Below are 23,221 nucleotides of genomic sequence, written 5' to 3'. Positions count from 1 at the left end.
ATTGTATTTATAACTAAGTTTGCTTGCATCTGGGTATTATGTATATTATTTATGTATTACAAAAATGTATTTATATTTTTGTACACACTACAGCAATGATTATAGACAAAATATTTTAACAGCAATCCCTGCACTAAGCTCAAGGCATGTGTCGCAGGAATAAATAAATCTTTAAGTACAGAATTTTAACTGAAAACAGGCTCCAGTTCAACTAGCTTCAAAATTAACAAATATTATATCGGAAAGTAATTTAGTAACAAAGAACAATCTTTATATAAGTTGTCTAGTACCCATAACACATGCTCTACTTAGCTTGGAACTAGATGGCGCCGCGGATTCTCCAGTTATTATTATAATTAAAGAAGTGTGTGTTATCAGACACTGCGTGTGGTAACTTCTCTTGTTTATTGTATACAATGTAGTCATATAATTAATGTAATTGTGTACTTTATTAATTGACATAAATCACTTTGTTTGTTACAGATAAGTGTTCGATAGGATGCAAAGGATGTAAGTGGAATAAAAGTTGTTTGTTCTCTTTTAATTAGTATTGTAATTATAATTAGCTACTTATTAGTAGATACATATTTAAATATACAATTATCAATAACTACATCAACAATTTATATTATAACTACTGATGAAATCTGTAGTATATTATTATTTAATTGTAAAGTTTGTTTTTGATTATCGTTACTATAGTCATTAAAGTTTTTAAAAAACGATCGTTAATTGTCTCAGAAATGTTCTAATGAATTAAAGATTTTGCAGAAAACATTACAGAATCGGAGTGATTGTACTTCATATTATTTATGGCAGTCATTAGAATTAAATCGTAAATTTTATTTGTAGTTGTTACGACATGTTGCTTTTATTAATCCTGGGGTATTCCTAATATCAACAATTCTCATTGCAAACAAATTAGAATTTTGGATTTTGCAATTAAGTAATTTCACAGTTGCAATTGTGAACCATATCCTTGAATGGAAATTCTCAAATTCATTGAAATTCTCATTATCGATAGGTTTGGCGTAGCTACTACATCTCTGTTTTATAGCGTCTGGGGAAATAAATATGTTGTCTCTATTAACAACCATTCTCATTGCAAACAGATTAGATCTATCAATTTTGCGATTATGTACAAAGCGTGACGCATCAAAGTTTAAAGAGTATTATGGAAGATCGTGGAAAGTGGCAAGAGCTACACCGACAAGAGCTCTTAAATTATGAATTAATTAATTAATGTACAAAACTACAGAAAATACCAAACAAGTAGATAATGAGAATGCCAAAATCAATAGGGAATTGTTAGTTACATATCTTATATATAAAATTCTCGTGTCACAGTTTTCGTTCCCATACTCCTCCGAAACGGCTTGACCGATTCTCCTGAAATTTTGTGAGCGTATTGAGTAGGTCTGAGAATCGGCCAACATCTATTTTTCATCCCCCTAAATGTTAGGGGTAGTCCACCCCTAATTTTTTTTATTTTATTATAAGGCAAAACAACGTTTGCCGGGACAGCTAGTTATAAATAAAAATGTTCATAGAAATCTAATTACTTTTCTTTATAGCTGCTACGTCACCATCGTTTTTAAATGGACATAAATACAACTATGGCGTGGAAGGAACGGTTTCCATCTTTCTAACTGGTGCTGACAAACAGGAAACTAGCGTGAAGCTACTCGGCCAGGCCTCTGTCACTGCCATTGGCAACTGCGTCAATGAATTGACAATCGTTAACTTGGCAATATCGGGTCCGGGTGGCAAGGTTTGTGAATTTTTTATTGTGAACGTTTTATTTAGAGAAACTCCATTAAATTTTTTTGGAATTCATATTAATTTGCTTAATTTCGCTACCATTAGCATCTGTGAGACCACTAATTTTCAGTGCGGAAACTTGACTGCCGCTTCCAGCGTTACGACCATCTCTATTGGTGATAAAATTTCGACCGTTATTGACTCGACTTGTTTTGCCTCTGAACAAGACAACATCATCTGGCATTGAATTGAGCTCGGATATAGCCTGAAACCCTACTGTAGCAGTTTTAGAACAGTCAATACTATATTTCTAAGCTATATCACCCTTGCTAGTGTAGCGAAATTAAACAAAATAATATAAAACCATTAAGTTTGTGAAATGTACAAAATATTCAATTCTTACACACTGAATGCTTTCACCACAACATCGACATTTGATAAAGCCTCTGGCAACTGTAGTTTTGTTTTTCGGACTACTGCTGTTGGTCGCAACTGGCCTTTACAGCTTCACTGGACGATAGAAGGCGAGTGCAGATGGCACTCCAAGGGGAGGGATGGAACTAGGGGCTCAGATCGTCGTAATATCGATCCCCGTTTAAGTTGGACGGGGGATCGATCGGACGGGTAACTGTAGTAACGTATATAAGTTTGTTTGGATTTTGAGAGTGTAATTTTTTTGTAGAAATATCCATCTCCTCTGGGCATCGAGAAACCGGTCCGCTTCACCCTTCAAGATGGCAGAGTGGGCCCCGAGATCTGTGCTGAGGAGGATGATAGCCGTCGAGCTCTCAACATCAAGAGAGCCATCATTTCTTTGCTGCAGACGGAGAATAAGGCTTCCACTCAGGTACGACCAAGAAATTATTTTTGCTGTATTATTTTTGAAGCAAATGTTCATTTTGCACAAACCTTATTAATATTATAAACGCGAAAGTTTGTGAGTGAGTATACATGGATTGATTTTAGTTACACTTGCACGCAAAAACTACTGAACGGATTTTGATGAAACTTTACTGTAATATATAACAGAATCAACACATCTTATATCTTAATCTTAATAATATTATAAACGCGAAAGTTTACGAGTATGGATGTTTGTTACTCTTTCACGGAAAAAGTACTGAACAGATTTTTATGAAACTTTACTGTGATATAAGCTATATTACTGTAAAGTTTCACAAAAATCAGAATAATATATAGGTTATAGATTTCGCGTGGGTGAAACCGTGGGCACAGCTAGTAAAAAATTGAAGAATCATTAAATTTGCAGACGGATATCTTCGGTACCTGCCCCACGGAGGCTGTATCATCTCAGGAAGGTGGCTCCGTGCTAGTTCACAGGAACAGGGATTTATCACGATGTGCGCACAGGGAACAGGGCAAAAATGAACTCGTTACCGCCGTATACAACCCTACAGCTGTAAGTATCTTGTACAATACCATAACTCACTATCCTAACTTCAAGATACCTTACAAGATTGTCTTTGAAACAGACAATGTAAGCCAGTGTTTCCCAAAATTTTTATGGCCATTTAATTTAAAAAAATTGTCTTAGCATTTCTATTATTATAGTTTAAATTTTGTTATAAATCAATTACTCAAGAATTTGCTTTCTTTGTTAAATTTGGCATCGAAATCTGGTACTGCATTTAAATGGGCCAGAGCGAAAGTGTTAACTCGTGTCGAGTCCATTTTCGAATTGGACTTTTAGATTAAATTGCCCAACTGTGAGGCCCACGGGCCCAACTTTGGGTAACACTGATGTAAGCATCTCTGTAAATTTTCTACCGAATATATCATGGAGCGTTCTGAGAAATTGTTCAGATTCATGTAAGCTGCTGAATTATGGAATTTAGCTGGGATATCCACAAACAACCCGCCAGATATTAAAATCCATGTTAGATGATAGTTCAGCGTCCATTTTTCCTAAAACATTTTACCATAATAAACACATGCGGAATTACCCCAAAATGAAGTATTTCCGAATCGATACGCTTATTGATACTGAAACTTTAAAAAACAAACTTATTCTTTCTTGAAAGGCTTGCAAATCTCAAGCTCATTTGCTGTGATAACTACTTACTATCAGTTAAGTCGCAAACTTGCGCTACAAAAAGAGGGTAAAGTGGTGAAAGCCATCGCCAGAGACTATCAATAGCTTTCTTAGATATGTTAGATTCATTGGTTGCTTTATTTTTTGACAGGAAATCAAGAATTCTCAAGTCCTTCGCTCCGCATTGAACGTAGAATCAAAGGTGAACCATGGTATCCCAGAGAAGGTGGCTGCAACTGAAGATTACCTATACAGACCGTTCTCGGTTGGCGATAATGGTGCTAAATCGAGAGTACTCACCAAGCTGACTCTTACTGGCAAAGCCAAAGCTGGTGGCACATCCAGTAAGTATCTATTGTCGTAAAAATTAAAATAATATGAGAACTAGCGAAGTCAGACCTTAGGCTAAAATATATTATCCTAAGTAATAAGAAGAAATTATATTTTAAGGTGGTTTAAATAAATTTCAGGACTGACCATGGAACTTCAACTACAAAAGAACAAGACCTAAATTCCAAACAAGCCAACATTTAGACCTTACTTCTTTTGTCGTTGAACAACCAAGACATATATCATAATATAGTTTCACCACCGTACCACCCGCCAGAAACTAAAATACCATCCTGATCATCTGCATGAATGGTCCTCCACAGTGTGGTTTTCTAGAAACTTATTACCAGGCACAACCACTTTCTAGAATCACCTCCAGCAAATATTTCCGAACCGATACGATATTGAAACCTTTAAGAACAGAGCTTGTTCCTTTTTAAAAGGCCGACAACGTACTTGCAATTCCCCTGGTGTTGCAGGTGCTCATGGGCGGCGGTAATCACTTACCATCAAGTGAGCCACACGCTAGTTTATCCCCTTTGTTATAAAGAAAAAAAAAATTGAACTTGGCTTTGATGGGATATATTATGTACGTATTTACAAAAGAAAATTTTTAGTATATATCAGTTGTCTAGTATACCCACCCAGTCTAGTATAACTACCCATAACACGAGCTCTGCTTGACTTGGGACTGGATAACGCAGTGTGAATTGTCTCGTATTATCATTCTAATCATTTTACAGACAAATGCACACAAAGCCGAACAATCATCTTCGAAAACCCCCACGGGGCTGTTGTGGACAGCAACGCTGATGCTGCTCTCGACGCTGTCAAGGAAACTGCCAAGAATCTTGGCACTGAAGCCAACTCGAAATCGGCTGGACTATTCGCTCAGCTTGTCAGGGTATGCATAAATATAATATTCTTTTTGTACTATACTACATTGGCCATAATATTATGTGTTTCTCTTAAAGTATAAAGTTGAAAGATGAAAGAATCGTCTCTAACAATGATGAACCTAATTCTTCAATTAAAATAAATTTTAATGTATATGGTATTAGAGTATAAATTATATAATCAAGACTGAATCATGTATCTCATAGTTTAACATTACAAAAATTGCAATGCAAAATGGTAAATATACTTATGTAATTTTACATAAAAAATAAATGTATATAAATAATAAGAGTTTCATTAATTGATTATAATTTAATTGGTAAATATCTAATACATGATCTAGATTAAAAAACAATAATTAATAAGGATATTGTCATCACTAATGTTAAATCAGTTGAGTTTCTTGCTAGTTCTTCTTAATTGAATCTGAATGAACTGGACGGTAGGGAAAAAAATATTATACAAAAACTTGGCGTTCATAAGCGGCTAGAAAGTCCGCCATGAATAATTATATCGTTTGATTAAAAAACCAAGTTTCATTGACGGTCTCAGTGCACACTGCCTAACTTCCATTAATTGCGGATTCGATTCCTCGCTTTATGAGTACGATTGTTTGTATTGGTCTGGATGTTTTCTATACCTATATTATGCACAAAAAATATATTTAATTATTCATATCAGTGGTCAAGCTCTGTTTAGATTGGGAATAGGTGGTTCAGTGTGAATTGTCCGCTGTTCTTATTATTGTACCTTAATCAATAGAATATCAGTTCTTCTTAGCTCGAAAGCACAAGCTGAGTAGATTTAACATATTATACCGACATGAATAAAGATATTATGATTTGATTTGATTTGAATATGGCAATGATCACTGAGAATCTTTGGTTTTCTTTTAGATTTTCCGGAACACCAACAAGGACGATTTACTCAAAGTATACAACCAAGTCAAAGGAAACAATATACAGAAGTGAGTAATGTTTATTAGAAAGAATTAGAACTCTATCATTTATATTAAATTTATAATCATCACCACGCCACTTCAAAATTGCATCTAAAACAAACACTCTTTAATTTGTCGACCTCGGTGGTTTGCTTCTGATGCTCGCGGGTTCGATTCCTCGAACGGAATATTGTTTGTATCAGTCTGGGTGTTTCTATGTTTTTACAAAAATATATATATCCAAGTATTTATAACAGTGGTCTAGTACCCATAGCACAAGCTCTGCTTGCCGTGGCATTAGATGACGCTGAGTTACTTGTGCAGGGTTATTTATTTATGTTTAATGTTATCAGGCAAGTATACTTGGATGCTGTATTAAGAGCTGGCACCGGATACAGTATTGAAGCATCCATAGCCATCCTCAAGAGTAAAGATTTGAGCCCTGTGGCAGAACAACTGGTCTACCTGTCTCTAGGAAACGCAAGACATGTCAGCAGTGAGGCTGTCAAAGCTGCCACTGTAAGTATTGAAGTCAAAAATACACCAATTTTTGTAAGATAGTAAGTTTGTGAGATAGTAGAGGCTAAGAACAAATTTACAACAATATTATAAAATAGTATAATTTGTGAGGTTGGAGGAGCTAATCTCTAGAGCAATTGAATCGATTTAGAAAATTCGTTTACCAATAGAAACTCACGTTATTTGTGAATACAAATTAAAATACTTTCGTGACACTCGAAAATGTTTACCGTCCAACGAAGTGAGCTCAGATTAGCTAGTTTATTTATATGAAGACTCAACTACAGTTTTGCCTCTTTCTTGAGAGACAAAGCAAGAAAAAATTAACCAAAGTTTCGGCGATCAGAGATTTAAAAAAAATACCGAATTAATTGTACACGGCCAATTTGCCTATTTTTTTTAATTATTATTACTAATTGTTACAACAATATTTGATGAAAGATTATTGTTGACAATAGAATAGAATAGAAAGTTAAGATAACATATTTAAAAAACTTCAATGTAATTTTACATTAAGTTATTTAATTTCTTAAATTGTTTTAGTTTGTTAAATGATCATGAGGTGCCATTTTGTTCTTTATTCCAAGGTGAGAAGACATATAATTAAATTAAATGGTTTTGTATTGTAGAGTCTGTTGGACAACCCTCATATTCCGAAAGAGGTGTATCTTGGTATCGGAGCACTTGCTGGTGCCTACTGCAAGGAACACAACTGCCATACTGTCAAATCTGATGGCATTACCGCTTTGAGCCAGAAACTCGCTGCCAAATTGCAGAACTGCAAACCGAAATCGAAAGTTGAAGAGGATGTTGTAAGTATTAGTTTCATCCACGACATATATCATTCATACATACATTGTCATATGTTAAGACGAAGGGGAGGGGCAGGAAGGTGGATATAGTTTGACATTTTATAACAATGAGTCTTCAATTTTGGGTAAGAAGTAAACAAATCATGAAATCCAGGAATCATGTCATCCCTGGAAGAGTTTCCAATTATGTGAGGTTTCATTTCGATTTCAGTATTAAAACGAAATTGTAATTATTACAATATGACGAGCTGTGAACTGGGGGTATGGGAGTGGTCAAAAATGACTAAATTCAGTGTAAACTTCTTTTCTTCTTTTATAAGTAGTATCTAACAATAAGTACTTTTATTACACGACATAAAGAGAAAGACATAAAAGAACTCGCTACAGCCAATAAATAACTTTAGGGATGCTCGATATTTAGTTGGAAAATATCGATGTTTTGACATTGTTAAATCTTTTTAACATTGGCATATCGATGTTAAGTCCTCGATAACATTGACAAAAGAAAATAAGAAACAAAAAATACAATGTTGACAAAATGCTACTTGAGGTCTAAAAAAACTAGGTCAAAAATTTGCAGTTAAAATAGAATACTAATAAATCAGGATCCCTACATCGATATCTATAATACATAAAAATAGATGTCTCTCTAATGATGATCATCCTAAATAATTATTAAACACTATTTTCTGCAAAATGCTTTAAAATTCAAATAATTCTTCCTACAGACCGTGGCAGTTCTTAAAGGTATCAGAAACATTCGGCACTTGGAAGACAATCTGATTGACAGGTTGGTCAGATCCGCTAATGACAACAGTGTGAAACCAAGAGTGAGGGTAGCAGTTCTAGAAGCTTTCCAGGCAGACCCATGCTCCGCTAAAGTAAGTGATATGTTTATTGTAAAATTTTTGATTGACGCAGTATTTGCATATAATACCGAAGAATATACTAATTTCACCGTGGTTTTTAAGAATTATTGAGATCTTGGTAATTTTATTGGTAATTAAGAGCAACGGGCACATGGTAAATTATAGGCATATCACATATTTCATCATTTATTTTTACCATCATAAGCGATACCGACTACATTATACAGCCTTCTATACTCATTTTACCTTTTCTATTGTGTCCTCAAGATTTTGAAAATCACGTTCTACATTGCTTATAGTAATTGCTACTACTCTTATTGCTATTGGTTTATTTTGTTAACTAATTGTATTTTCATGTTTAATTTAGATTTTCTATAATATAGTATTATTTCTTACTTTTTCTTTAAAGAAAATTAAAGATGTAATAATATTAGAGCAAGAAGCCCTAATCGGAAAATCTTTTTACAGATTAAGAAGACAGCTTTGGACCTATTGAAGAATAAAGATCTAGACTCTGAAATACGTATCAAGGCGTACCTTGTCGTGATCAGCTGTCCATGTGGTCACAGCGCTAACGAAATTAAGAATCTTCTCGAACATGAGCAATCTCAACAAGGTATATTATGCATACTTTCATACTGTTTAACTGTTCATTAACATGTCATAACAAAATGGCTGAACGGATCTCAATTAAATGTTAAATGATGATAAAAATTTATTAATTAATTAAAAACAGTACAATTGGGATGAAATTTAATTGTCTGAACGGAAAAAGTTTATGAATTTTATGAAACTATCTGTATAGTTTCATAAAATTCATAAACTTTTTCCGTAGATTATGTGTAATTCTGATGTATATCGCTGTCGATATACATCAGAATTACACATAGTCTACGAGTTTTACGTGGATGAAAACGCGAGTACAGCTAGTATGTTATATGATAAGCCTCGGTCGTCTAGCGGTTTAGGACATCGCTTTACTTCATGACTATGATTGTTAGTATCGGTCTGGCTGTTTTCAATGTACATGTGTGTATTTACAAAAGAATTATATGTAACTATTTATATCAGTTGTCTAGTACCCTAACACAAGGTTTGATCAGCTTGGTACTAGATGACGCTGTGTGAATTGTCTTAGGTTAAAATTGATTACTGTAGTTATTATTACTGTGGAGTAATGTGAAGTTAATATATTACTTTATCTTAACAGTCGGTCGGTTCATCACATCATCTCTGCGCTACATTCGGGCGTCGACTAACCCCGACAAACTCCTCGCCCGTCAGCACTATGGTCTCATTCGCACGCCCAACCGATTCAACGTCGATGACAGGTTCGTATTTTGATATAGTATCGCTTGTTTCGGATAATAAAACTACAGGCTTTGTATTATCTAAAATAATATTCTTGAAGTTGATTAAGTTTTCCCAGTAATTTTGATGATTCATGAAGCACTACTGATTCACCGCAGTTTATCAAATATTATAAATGTGAAAGTTTATGAGTATGGATGGATGTTTGTTACTCTTTGACGCAAAAACTAATGAACGGATTTTGATGAAACTTTACAGTAATATAGCATATACATCAGAATAACATATAGGCTATAAATTTCATGCGAGCGAAACCGCGAGTAGAGCTGGTGAAAAATAAGCCAGCCATCACTGCGGTCGACCAAATTTTAGGAATAGAATAGAATAGAAAATAAATATGTTAATAAGTTAAAATCTTGACCTATTCGCATGAGTATAAAATATATTTCAATGGTGTACAGGAAATACTCTTTCTACCGCGAGCTATCTTACAACGTGGATGCAGCAGGATTAGGAGGAAGCCTCGAGCAGACTGTGATCTTCTCACAAGACTCTTTCTTGCCTCGATCTGCCAGCCTCAATGTAACCGCTGAGGTTTTCGGACACAACTTCAATGTTCTTGAGGTAATGTCTTCAAACGTTTCAAGACAATTCTTAGTAATAAAATATATTACTGTACTAATTTTTATGTCTCCTTTTAGATCGGTGGACGTCAAGGAAATCTCGATCGCGTAATTGAACATTTCTTGGGCCCCAAGGGTGTCCTACGTACAAAAGACCCACAAACAATATATGATAACATCGTGAAACAATACGAAGCATCTAAAAAGAAGGTAGAAGATGGATTAAGCAGAGGCCGTCGCTCCGTTAAATCTGAAGTTGACAATTTCGACAAGCATGTAAGTAAAGTTGATACAATAAAATGTACAGTTTCAGTTTTGTAACATAAAAACAATGACTTAAACATCTAAAGTTAGATTATTAGTTTAAAGAGTACAGGTAAAGTTTCTTATGAAACTCATAGCTAAATTTATAGTAATTTAAACGGACTATTAAATATTTATTATATTAAGCTTATTTGAATAATTAATATTTCTACTGTATAATCTGAGGTAGTAGTCAATATTAGAAATTAATTTCGTTTAATCGATAATTTATTTCATAAGATAAATACAGAATTAGTATAAAGCAAAGTTGATGTTTTCGTCAATCTATATGCTTACTTGTTCTAGACTATACAACGTATTTCTCACAATTTTTTCTTTATATATACTATTTCATAAACTGCACATTTGAATATGACCTACCTAATTTTTTAGCTAAAAGCGGAATCTACACCATACAACAATGAATTGGATTTGGATCTGTATGTGAAGATCTTCGGCACAGATGCAGTATTCCTATCACTTGGAGACGATAAAGGTTTTGACTTCAATCGGGCTCTCGATCAAATATTGAAAGTTGTAAACACTGGTACCAAGCAAGCCAAGAACTTTAAGGTAAGCAAAATTGTTTAATAATCCGATGATAATAAAGATAACAAAACTATAACAAACGTCGAATTCGATTTGTTTCAGTAGTAATTGAATTATCTAAAATAACTACTAATTTTTCAATTTTAATTTGCAGCAAGAACTCCGCTCGCATCTTCTATTCATCGACGCTGAGTTAGCCTATCCCACCGCTACTGGTCTTCCTCTGAAATTAGACCTTGTAGGCGCTGCAACTGGTCGTCTTGAAATAGCCACCTCTATTGACTTCAACAAACTCTTCTCAGGATCCGATGATCGCAAAGTTGACATCAAACTGGTACCCAGCACAGATATTGAAATTTCTGGACTGTTCTTAGTAGATGCAGGTGCAGTTGCAACTGGTTTGAAAGTAATCAATAATCTACATTCGTCTACTGGTGGTCATCTGATCGCTAAATCGATTGAAGGTGGACGCGGTATTGATATTGAATTGGCATTACCCATTGAGAAGCAGGAAATCTTGACTGCTTCAAATGATCTAGTGTTATTCACAGCTGAAAAAGGAAAGAAGGAAACACATGTACCGTTGAAGGTTGATGCACATAGGAAAGATTATTCGGGATGCTTCGATCAGCTGTCCGGTGTATTGGGACTAACACTTTGTGGTGAAGTGTCTGTACCATTTGCAGTATCAGGTAAGAAAATCCAAAACCTTTGATTACTTTATATACCAATAACCAATATAATAAGGTCTTTAAAGTTTTCAGCGAATACTTGACTTGATGATACAATTAATGACCTCGGTATTAGATAGAGTTCTATTTTCTTTGTATTCGTTTGTCCATTAATTATTTTGTATTTCAATCGGTTGCCCTAGTATCCATGCAGCAAAATCTACATAGCCCGAGACAAGATGGCAATAGTTGAATTGTCCTAGATTAACATTATTACTTAGATCTTCTGGTAATATGAACATCGTATATCTCTCTAACTCTTTAAATATTTACAGGTGACGAGGCCCAAGCATCCATTTCTAAATTCATTGCTAGATACCCACTGACAGGAGCTTCTTCAGTAAAACTAGTGTTAGAAAAGAACAACTTGAAGGGTTACCATATCAGAGGTATTCTCCGCGCTGACAACCCTGAAAGAAAAGGATTTGAGCTATTGTTTGATGCCCAAGGTAAATATATATTATATATTTGGTGAAACATAGTATTTAACAACGTAGTACATAATCTGTTTCTACAATGCACTATTTTTACACCTAATTTTCAATTGAAGCCTCGATATTTCTAGTTTAGTTTTTAGTTCAGATAATTTTTACTACCATCTCGTGCTAGTGTTTAGCATTCTACATTAAACACGACAGCACTGTTTAAAGCCACTACATTATCATCTTTCAAAATTTACGTACATTACGTACGTTAAATTTAAGTACATAAATATAGACAAATTATATTTAAAGTTAGGTCTTTTAAAAAAAAATACTCGTAGTAGGTACGACTCACTACTACTTATTTTATCTATAAAATAAATATTTTTGTCTATGCGTTTTTACACGGTAATCTCAAAAATGGTACACATACAAGCCACATCTATCACCGACACGAAATCGAATTCAATAAGTATAGTTATACAACACTCGTGAAGCTAAATAGCTATATTATAATAAATATGACAGATTCTTTTATATAGACGTGTCTATGTAATTAATCACCAAATACTCATTGTCCATAGGTTCACAAAATCGACGCACACAATTAACTGGAGAGTACGTGAACTGCGCAACAGAAAAATCAATTTCACTCGGCTTGAACTCGCCAATTAAGGTTATTCAAGGACAACTAGCGCTTCATACTAAACCAAATGAATACACCATCGTCGTAAGTGGCAAATTAGATACCGCTGAAGTTTATGCAAAAGCCGGATTTAATGTACAAGGGAACGAAAAACGAAGTGTCTTCAAACCTATTATTGAATACCAACTTCCTGACAAAGGTGAAAAACAAACTTTGAAGGTAGCCGGACAAATAGTCAAGGAGGTTAATGCTCCCGTAACAAAATACACTATTCAGGGAATTAAAATCGACATTCCTAACTCTAATGAAGCTGTGAACGTGAACGGACATGTTGTTACCCAACCAAGTGGAGTTGAGCTCGAAGTAAAGGCACTGAAAGGCGAACATAATATATTACTCAGTGGTTCCGTGAAAAATAATGACGTGAATCTAGAGTTCCGTAATACTCTGAATCCTAACATCAATTTCAAGGCTATCGGACATTTCGAAACAGGTGAAACGGTATGTATATTTAATACAAGTTGTAATTTTAAAAATATCGTTAATGGATAAAATTTATAAATATTTTCTAATTTCGCAGGTCCACAATGATTTGGACATTATTTTCGGTGACAAACTTAATAACAACCAAAACCGAATCGTGTTCAATCAATTGTTCAAGAACTACAAAAAGTCAGAGAGTGAATTCAGCGTCATTACTAAGAACAAGAGTAAGTTGTTGGAATAATTGATGTAAATTATTTAATTGGATTGGCAATCAAGATGATGGTCCACCTATGTATCGCTTATAACAGCACCACGAGCTTCTAACATCACCAATGCCCAAGATACAACTCATGCGTTACCATTTTGAATTAGTAATGCCTCTGTACCTTGTAATTTCAATGCCATAATTGACATACAGCTTACAAACGAGCTCCTGATAGCTGACATATATATATATATATTTACGATAGACAATTATATGTAGAAGTCACGGAAATATTTAATGAAAAATACATAACTTTATTACTTTATAATATTTATATACATAACTAATATACTTTTGCAGTTGAAATCGTCCCAATTGGCTTCAAAGTTGTTGCCGATGCTGAAGTAGATCCCAAAAAGGTTGACGTAGAACTTCTAGGAGAATACCAGAACAATAAAGTTGATGTAAATCTAAAAGCACGTTCACAAATCAAACAACCAGATGACTATAGCGTTAAATTAGTTGCCAACTTGAACGACAGAGGACTGGAAGTATTCTCAAAGAGAGACTGCTTAACTGCCGATAAGTCAAACTTCGAGAATTACGTTGCTATTAAGAACTTTGGAAAATATGAGTTGTCTGGTGTGGTGCTTCATAAGAATAAACCCAATGATGTCGTTACTGGAGCTGTTGGTCATCTTAAGATTTCCAGTGGTAGCCAATCTGAAGATATCAAGTAAGTCCTGACTGTCCTCTTAATACATTGTTATATATTTGTTTAATTAAATCTATCGTAACAAGATTAAGTAATACATTTATTTCTACGTTAGGTTCGACGTTGGCGTAACTCAAACCGAAAGCCTATACTCCTCTCATGCCAAAATTTCTTCTAATCATGGCGAATTTCTGGACTACTTACTGAAAGTTACCCGAGGAAATAATCCAAATGGTCAATTGAAGCTTAATTTAAAAGACACAATCGCTGCTAATGGACAATACAAAGTAACGGATGCTGATGGCAAAGGCAATGGTGCGATCATTATTGAATTCAAAAAGGTAAATATAATTAATATTATTAACATGTATACTTGAAATCATTGTATATAAGCCAGTTGTTCCATTGTTGATTTTAAATTTTAGTCTTTAAGTCTTTGATGATTAAACTATGGTAGTTTTAAACAAATTATAGTTAATAATTATTATTGTTTTGTTATGTTTATAAACGACGGTTACCACATTGTTTGGTGGACCATCAGCCAGTACGGCAATCCAGTTTCATAAAGTTCATCTAGTAGTTCTTCATTCATTTATAATTTAAGAGCCTTTGTCGATAGAGCTCATGCTACTTCCCAAAATCTCCCGTCAATATTTAAGTCCAGTGCTTCTAGAGATAGATAATAAGAATGACTAAATATCTATTTCATATGCAATTGATTAATTTTAGGCTCAACGAAAGATCAAGGGTGATGTTGTGTTCGTTGCGAAGGATCCAGTATTCAGTGCTGAAATTGACGTATACCTGAACTATGAAAAGGATAACAACGATAAGGTTCACTTCACTACTAACACCAAGAGAACCGATAAGAGTCTGGACTCAAAGTAAGTGTAACGTCTGAATGTAATGTAATAATAGCTGAGTAGCTAAAAACTGCATCAAAATCCTATCCTAGAATTTCTAAAATTACTTAAAGTTGATTTATTATAAAGAAAATCTTTTTATAATATTAATATGGATTCACATTTTACGTAATATACAAATGATGTAATATAGCTTTTGTAAACTTTGTAGGCATCTTACAAGAGATAGACTAACACAGATAACACAATTTTGAAAATTGAAATACGAGTACTTTAAATAAATATTTTTAGTAAATTATAAACGATGATACAATCTACATCCCGAATAGGCCTCCACTGATTAGCACTTAGGCAAGTGTACTTCCTTGTCTTGAAATACGTGCTTTTGTTCATAATGTTAATATTTTCAGGAATAAAGTCACATATGCCGGTAAGAGTGCTGAGGTGAACGTCCGCACCGACGGCGACCCCACAGATTTGAACAAGGTCAATGCTAACATTGAAGTAGTACTGCCTTCAGAGAGGTGCCTTAACTTAAAAGTTAAGCGAGATGTTACTGTCAAGGATGATGTAAGTGTTTGTAGCCTTATGTAATGAATTTGTACGATACTTCCATATAACCCTCCCCTTCCCTTTCGACCCCTTGCGACTCTTTTTTCGCATTAAAAAGTCTATGTCCTTTGTCAGGGTTATCTGTGTACCAAATTTCATTTAAATCGGTGAGTGGTTTCGGCGTGGAAGCGAGACAAACACAGTTACTTTGGCATTTATAATATTAGTAAGGATGTTAAATTCCACTTCTCTTCTTCTTCTTTCTTCACTATTCTTTTCACAATTCTTCACTATTAGCAGGTGTGTGATCACAAATATTCAGTGCGGAAATTTAAGCGCTAAAGGGAGTTTTACGTCCTTCTCTATTTGTGATTATATCCCGACCGTTATTGAATCTACACATATTGCGACTCATGTTTCCCCTCTGAACGAGGTATCATCAGGCATTGAACAGAGCTCGTATGTAGCATGGAACCCTAGTATTCATTTTTCGGCGAAATAACTCCTGATTCGATAAAGTATAATTACATCCTTGTTTACTTAATTACTTTTAATTATTTATAATTAATAAAAAATATTATTATTTCTTCATGCATAATCCCTTATTTTCCTTCGTAAATCCTCTCTTTCCTACTCCTTTTTCCTTTATTAATAGTCGTAATATCACCATTCCATGCATGTCCAAGGAGGGTAGATTTCAGGCAGGCGGCCGGTCAATAGAGCTGAAGTCAAAACCATTATCAACACACAAGTTTCTTGCTTATTCTTCTTGTGATGAATCTGCATTCCGAATAAGCGTTAGAATAAAAAAACTTGACTATTCAAAAGTGCTTATATTAAGTTTATTTGAATAAATATTATTTCTATTTCTATTTCTATCTCCTAATATGAATTTGACTGAACATATTGATGATATTTCTTTTTACTTCAGGTTGCCAATGGCCATGCGGATGTTGTCCTCTCCGATGCTACAAAGCGAGGTGGTAAGACGTCCCTCATCAGTTACAAAGCTAAAATCGTGAACACCAATCTAGAAAAAGACATCATTAACTATGAAGCTCAAATTGATATTAAACTAAAGGAAGGCAAACACCTGCAGAACACAATCGTTTTGACAAACGAACTTGCCGGGGAAAAATTCAAATATAACTTCAAGGTAATAATATAATATTTTCATTGTCAAATACACCATATAGTCAAAAACAACCTTAAGAAATGGTTATTAACATTAGATTACGAACAAATAGAATTATTGATACGGTAACACCACTTCTATAGGCGTTTCTAGACTATCAACAATTTCACAAAATACACAATGTCTTATATCCTAACAATATCTTAACAAATTCACTTAAACTACACCTCAATATGGAAGAGAACACTGATTCTGAGACACAGGTATTTTCTATACCTACCTCAGATATCAGGGATTTCATAAATTATTTGTAAAAAATATATGAAAGAAAGAAATAAATTATTAAATTATATTTTAGAAAACAGCGTCGTCTAGTCTCAACCTAAGCAGATAACACTGATCAACACAAGTCTTGTTCCCTTCCTTTTTTTTACTATTGGGCATTTTTATGGCTCTTGTAGTGTATGTGGAAACACTAGCGGTTTATTATCTGTGGTCTCGCGACTAGCGTACACGGGCCGCGGTGCGCAAGAGGAGAGACATTCCCCGCGCAGACGCCGCGGAGTAAAGACGTGGAGCTGTGGCTAACGAGCCGATATTATGTCGATAACAACTTACATACAAGGAGATACAAGACTTAAATAACAAATAAGTGAACACTATAGCTCTGATCTCCCTATAACTATGGGCCCTATCAACAAGCTCAGAGTCACTCAGAGGGCTATGCTCGGAGTTACTCTGCGTGATCGAATCAGAAATGAGGAGATCCGCAGAAGAACCAGAGTGACCGACATAGCCCGAAGAATTGCGACTTTGAAGTGGCAATGGGCAGGGCACATAGCTCGTAGGACAGATGGCCGTTGGGGCAGTAAAGTCCTCGAGTGGCGACCACGGACCGGAAGACGCAGCGTGGGAAGGCCTGCAGCAAGGTGGACCGACGATCTGGTCCAGATCGCTGGAAGGCATTGGATGCGAGCAGCGCAGGACCGATCGTCGTGGAGATCTTTGGGGGAGGCCTATGTCCAGCAGTGGACGTCTTCCGGGCTGCGATGATGATGATGATGATGATAGCTCTGATTATGAATAAAATACTGGGAGATTGTTAATACCTTCAATTTTTGATACACAAAATAATTTTTATTTATATTTTAGTACGATATCTCCGGAAACTTGATCCCGAAACGAATCTACCTATCAGCACATGGTACCTACCTGGATTCAGACGAGGTTGTCGACTTGACTTACTCCAGCAAAGGAGGCTACGGAGACAATATTGGTTACGAAATAAGTGGGGATTACATTATCAAGTTATTGGAAAAAGGAGAGAAGAAGTAAGTTGCAATAATCTAAAATTAATAATATATTATACATTATATTAATAATCTATTATATATATAACTCAAAGGTGACTGACTGACTAAATCGAATCGGACTCAAATTTGACATGCAGGTAGATGTTATGACGTAGGCATCCGCTAAGAAAGCTTTTTATATATAACTTGCTTTTGCCCGCGGCTTCGCTCGCGTTAGTTTATTTAGGGGTGGAATTTATCAAAATCCTTTCTTAAGGGATGCCTACGTCATAGTAACTTTATGCAGGCAAAGTCTCAACCCGATTTAAAATTGACAAAGTTTCATACAAACACTCATCCCCTATTTTATCCCCTTGGGGGTAGAATTAATCAAAATCCTTTCTTAGCGGATGCCTACGTCATAACATCTACCTGCATGCCAAATTTCAGCCCGATCCGTCCAGTGGTTTGGGCTGTGCGTTGATAGATCACTATGTCAGTCACCTTTGAGTTATATATATTTAGAAGATAGAAGAAGATAGATTCAACTAATTTCTTCAACTAATTTCTCTGAACAGGTATTACGATTCTTTCGTGATTAAACTAATAACTCCAATCGAGAAGGCCCATGATATCAAATACACTTCTTACTTCCTCTTCACTCAACCGGAGAACGGAGACAAATCTGAGGTAAGTTAAAAATGGGAAATGAATTGGTCTTATTACTTCAGTAGAAACAATCGTATGAGAAAAACTTTTTAGTATTCCATGGCTTTTTTAATGGATGAAATGGAATGATGCACCCGTCTGTGCTAACGGTTTACGCTGGCACCAGTGGAGGATGATAATGGTACATGAGATCAGGTCATCGTGAAAAATTGACCAGGAACTTATCAGGATGCTTTCAGGAGAAACCGCGTGGAGGTCAACCTGACATAGGTCATTGCTAGTAATAGGTTCAGCAATTCACATTACTAGTAATCCTTTTGTGAAATAAAGGTTTTGGATAATGTCGGATAGGGGCGGAGCCTAATTGAGACACGTTATGTAACCATTTTATTAGCTATTTGTATTTTACTATTGATATTCCTTATAAAATTAATATCTGTAACCGAAATTATCCGAAACTAACGGATGATCCGAAAAAAAATCATATCCGCATCCGTATCTGTATCCAGTTCACTCTTATATTGGAAACCCATCTGTATCCGAAATTATATATCCATAACATCCCTGGCCCTAGAGGCCCCACAGCTGTTGTACTTTAGTTAAACTTAAATTTTCTGTTAACAGTACGACCTCAAGCAAGCAATCCAGATAAATGCCGATGAATACAAGTTCGACTCCAAAGGTTACGCGAGTACCAATGATGGCGGTGTCAAGTTACACGTTCTGATCCCTCACGTGGAACCGTTCAACATTGACACCAAGTACAAGACCAACTCTGAAGGTATTAAAACCACCTACCTAATCATTAAAAATATTCATAGCAATTGACATGATCTTTATTCCAATAATTATAAGCACCTTTTTAATCTATCACGCTTTCGGCTCGCAATTTCATTACAAGAATGAGCATGAAACTTATGTGTTGCTCTTTTAAATAACTGTTATAACTGTACTTATGTTAAATGCCCCGGTTAGCCGTAAAAAGATACTAAATAGACACACAGACAAATTTTCGCATTCACATTCAGAAACAGATGAAGTAACAGGAAACTAGTATAGTGTGATGCATACTTTATTATAAGAACTAATTTGTTGGATACAATTTACTGTAATATTTTTCCAAATTAATTAGTAAATGTAATTTAATGTAACAACTAAAAACAAATTTATGACCTGTCTTAAAATGCGTGCGTAGGTGAAAAGCAAATCGTCAATGTGGAAGTAAAAGCCCTGTACGGTAAGGGTAAGACAGTCAACTTGGTGGTGAACGGCGCGGCCGCTCCTCAGGAATACGACTTGGATATCAAGGCTAACGCACCACAGAACGAGAAACTTAAGAAGCTTGACCTCTCTCTTAAGACTAAGGTATTTATCCCATCTATTCATCTTCCGGTTGATCCCTCATCCAATTCAAGCGGGAATCGAAATTATGAAGGTTTGAGCCGAGGTTCGAACCTCTAGCGATGCCTTCAGACCAAAGTCGTGTCCGCCAGGCTGGAGTTCGTCATCAGTAAGTCCTTTCATGGGTTTGGAGTGCAATTTGCACTCGCCCCCGATGAACCTGTTGCAATCGGTAGCATGAGGATAGTTCTAAAGAAAAATCATGTCCAAATGCTAAAAAACTGTGATATTTATATTTCTTTGGCTTACTAAAATCGCTAGACCACCTAGCTGAAGAAATCTTAGGAAAAAAGGTTGATACCCTGTTTGAAATGCTACTATCGCTACTATGAGCTAACTAAATACCTCATCAACTTCATCCCATTGTTATCTTATTGTTATTATATTCCTGCAAATACCGTTAACAAACGCGAGAACATTCTGGGACACTAGGTAATGTGTCCCAGAATGTTCTCGCGTTTGTCAATGTAGCACTTGCAATTAGATTATGGCTAGTGAGACAAAATATTGTCTACTAGACACTGCATCAAGTCTTACCATACCTTACATTCTTACTATTGTTATTTAGTATATAATATCAATATTGTAATGTACAATAGTCAGTTCACTATTATCTGTAATACACGTTGTTTCAACATCTTCTATCTCTCAATCAACTTCATCAACCGACATCTAATGTCCCTTAACTAGCACCGTTCCTTCATCATTAAAATTACATGTATTTCAACAGAACCCATCACCTGATACATATGTGGTAGTGGCAGCAGTGGACGCTGATGGAAGGGTATACAAGTCTCAGTCGACCGTGGTGTACTCCAATTCAAACCCAGTTGTGGATATTTCCTACACCCCACCAAATGCACCAGCGAGCAGGTAAGAGTGTAATCCTATTAAATTCGCAAACATTACATACAAAAGGATATACTGAATTTAGTTTTAAATAAATTCAAAACATATGTTAATTATATTTACTGAGCAAAGTCTACTCATTAAACGATTACTTGAATGACGAGCGTGCATGGCAATAGTTGTTCATGCACGGGATTTTCATTAAATGCTAAACATAGACACATATATAAGTACAAGTCCTACTGTAATAGATGATTTTTGACTTTGTCACATCTTGTCACTCTACATCAACACCTCTTCTTCTTTGTCACACCTTGTCACTCTACGTCAACACCTCTTCTTCCTTTAATGATTCACGATTAATAGACGATTCCTTATCATATAAATCCGTCTTAAATTTAAACAAATAGAGGTTAAATTTGAGTAGAGCATTACATCTAATTGTTAAAGAGGAAACGCTGCCAGTATCTTCGGAACGTTGCTTAAAGGGACCCCTTTAATAATATATTTTAGTCATCATATTATTATTTTTTTAAGCTTTTTAATTTTAAGTTCTTAGTTGTACAATTAGGTTATGTATATAATATAATAAATGGTGATTGTTAAGAGTTACATTACATGTAACTGTTAATTGAGTAGCTGTTATATATATTTACTTAATATGTAATGCTGAACATATAGATAAGCAACACTCAAGTTCTTCTTGTGATGAGTATAAATTCCGAATGAGTGGTAGAATAAAAAAATATTATATGACTTATATTAAGTTTATTTCAATAAATATTATTTCTATTCCATAATCAACAATACTAAAGCATATATAATTGAATTGAGAACTTGCTATATCTATAAAAAAATCTATTTCTATTTCAGACTCTACGTCAAGGCCAGTTCTTTCAGCGATAACGAAGGCAAAATTGAACTGAAAATCGTGAACATCCGCGATGTATCACTCGACGCTGTAACCGAGGGCACTATCAAACAAGACAATATTGTTCTGAACCTGTTGGCAAACTCTGAGAAGCTGGGTTGGAAGAATTACAAAGTAAACATTGCAACAAAGGATGCTCCGAATAACGGCAAGCGTTTGGAATTCCATGCAACGAATGACAACAAGAACATACTGAGTGGAACGTGAGTTGACTATTTACTACTAGTTTTGATTACTGGTTTGTTATATATATACAGGATGGCAAACATGACAATCGCTTGGGGCCTCGCTCTTGCAGGGGCCTCGCATAAAAATGGAAGCAAATTTAAAATAACCAGTGAGTGTGTGGCAAGTTGCAAAACTTTCCAAATTAGGCATTTAATTTTACATTAAAAAAAATAAGGCATAGTTTTCTTGAATTACTATACAACTATCATACGGTAATTTTAGTAGTTTTGACGTGTAGTAGTCATGCTCACTAAAATGTCCAGACATGTGGCGGCGTTATGGGCCGGTTATTGGGCTTCCTAAAATAGGGTCGAGCGCAGTGATGGCTGGTTCATCCGCCATACTCGTGAACGAGTGCTGCTTGTGGGGACTGGTCTGCTCTAATCAATTGTGAAAATTTCACTCTAATTCTATATAGTAGTATAGTTTATTCGTGAAACTTTAACTGAACAAGAAGGACAGACAGACAGTACTCACCTCGTTATGACTTTACGATTTTATTATTTTTTCGGACTACTCTAATGCTGTTGGCCGCAGCTGGCCTTTACAGCTTCACCGGACGATAGAGGGTTTGGGGTGCCATCTGCACTCAGATGGCACTCCAAACCCGCGGAAGAACTTATGGAAAGGCTGAAGGCCAACTCCCGCCTGACGGATACGACTTTAGTCTGAGGGCACCACTAGGGGTTCGAACCTCGGCTCAGGCCGTCGTAACATCGATCCTCGTTGAATTGGACGGGGGATCGATCGGAGGGGTGATTTTATTATATATAAACATAAATATTTAATAGTGACTTTATTCTTACAGCACGACATTCATAAGCAAGCAAGAGAACAAGCAAACGTTAATCGAAGGTTCTGGAAAGGTGAAGGTCAACGATGTTGAGAAGTCAGCCACGTTCAAATACATCAGAACTATCCTGACAGAAGGCAATGAGCAAGGAGTTGAGGTAAGCACATAATTTATCAAGATTTCTTTTGAAAGGAAATTTATTGATCCGAGAAATGATGCTGTAATTACCAGGGATGTTAAGGAGCTCCGTAACCTTAACCGAATCCGAAATAAAAGTTTCGGACAATATCGGATAGGGGATGAGCCCAATTGAGATACGTCATGTAACCATTATAC

General features: G+C 35.4%; 1 protein-coding gene across 1 annotated transcript in view; it reads left to right on the top strand.

The window, feature by feature from the left end:
• Window positions 1-23,221, top strand: part of LOC131843144 (apolipophorins) — a 56,481-nt gene that overhangs the window by 7,786 nt on the left and 25,474 nt on the right. Inside the window, 31 exon segments of the mRNA XM_059191748.1 lie at window positions 484-510; window positions 1,575-1,771; window positions 2,444-2,608; window positions 3,032-3,181; window positions 3,966-4,158; window positions 4,888-5,048; window positions 5,938-6,008; window positions 6,335-6,500; window positions 7,130-7,312; window positions 8,041-8,193; window positions 8,650-8,797; window positions 9,392-9,512; window positions 9,954-10,116; window positions 10,194-10,391; window positions 10,812-10,991; window positions 11,122-11,659; window positions 11,974-12,147; window positions 12,705-13,267; window positions 13,347-13,476; window positions 13,818-14,193; window positions 14,288-14,513; window positions 14,902-15,056; window positions 15,446-15,605; window positions 16,519-16,743; window positions 17,875-18,053; window positions 18,593-18,704; window positions 19,308-19,464; window positions 19,879-20,048; window positions 20,815-20,957; window positions 21,807-22,067; window positions 22,901-23,042. Of these exon segments, the coding sequence (XP_059047731.1) occupies window positions 484-510; window positions 1,575-1,771; window positions 2,444-2,608; window positions 3,032-3,181; window positions 3,966-4,158; window positions 4,888-5,048; window positions 5,938-6,008; window positions 6,335-6,500; window positions 7,130-7,312; window positions 8,041-8,193; window positions 8,650-8,797; window positions 9,392-9,512; window positions 9,954-10,116; window positions 10,194-10,391; window positions 10,812-10,991; window positions 11,122-11,659; window positions 11,974-12,147; window positions 12,705-13,267; window positions 13,347-13,476; window positions 13,818-14,193; window positions 14,288-14,513; window positions 14,902-15,056; window positions 15,446-15,605; window positions 16,519-16,743; window positions 17,875-18,053; window positions 18,593-18,704; window positions 19,308-19,464; window positions 19,879-20,048; window positions 20,815-20,957; window positions 21,807-22,067; window positions 22,901-23,042 (5,987 nt within the window).

This window comes from Achroia grisella, unplaced genomic scaffold, assembly GCF_030625045.1.
Source record: "Achroia grisella isolate CSIRO2021 unplaced genomic scaffold, CSIRO_AGI_Agris_v1 utg2786, whole genome shotgun sequence".
Classification (NCBI taxonomy): domain Eukaryota; kingdom Metazoa; phylum Arthropoda; class Insecta; order Lepidoptera; family Pyralidae; genus Achroia; species Achroia grisella.
The sequence above is the reverse complement of the archived record's forward strand: the minus strand, read 5'-3'. Positions and strand labels throughout refer to the sequence as shown.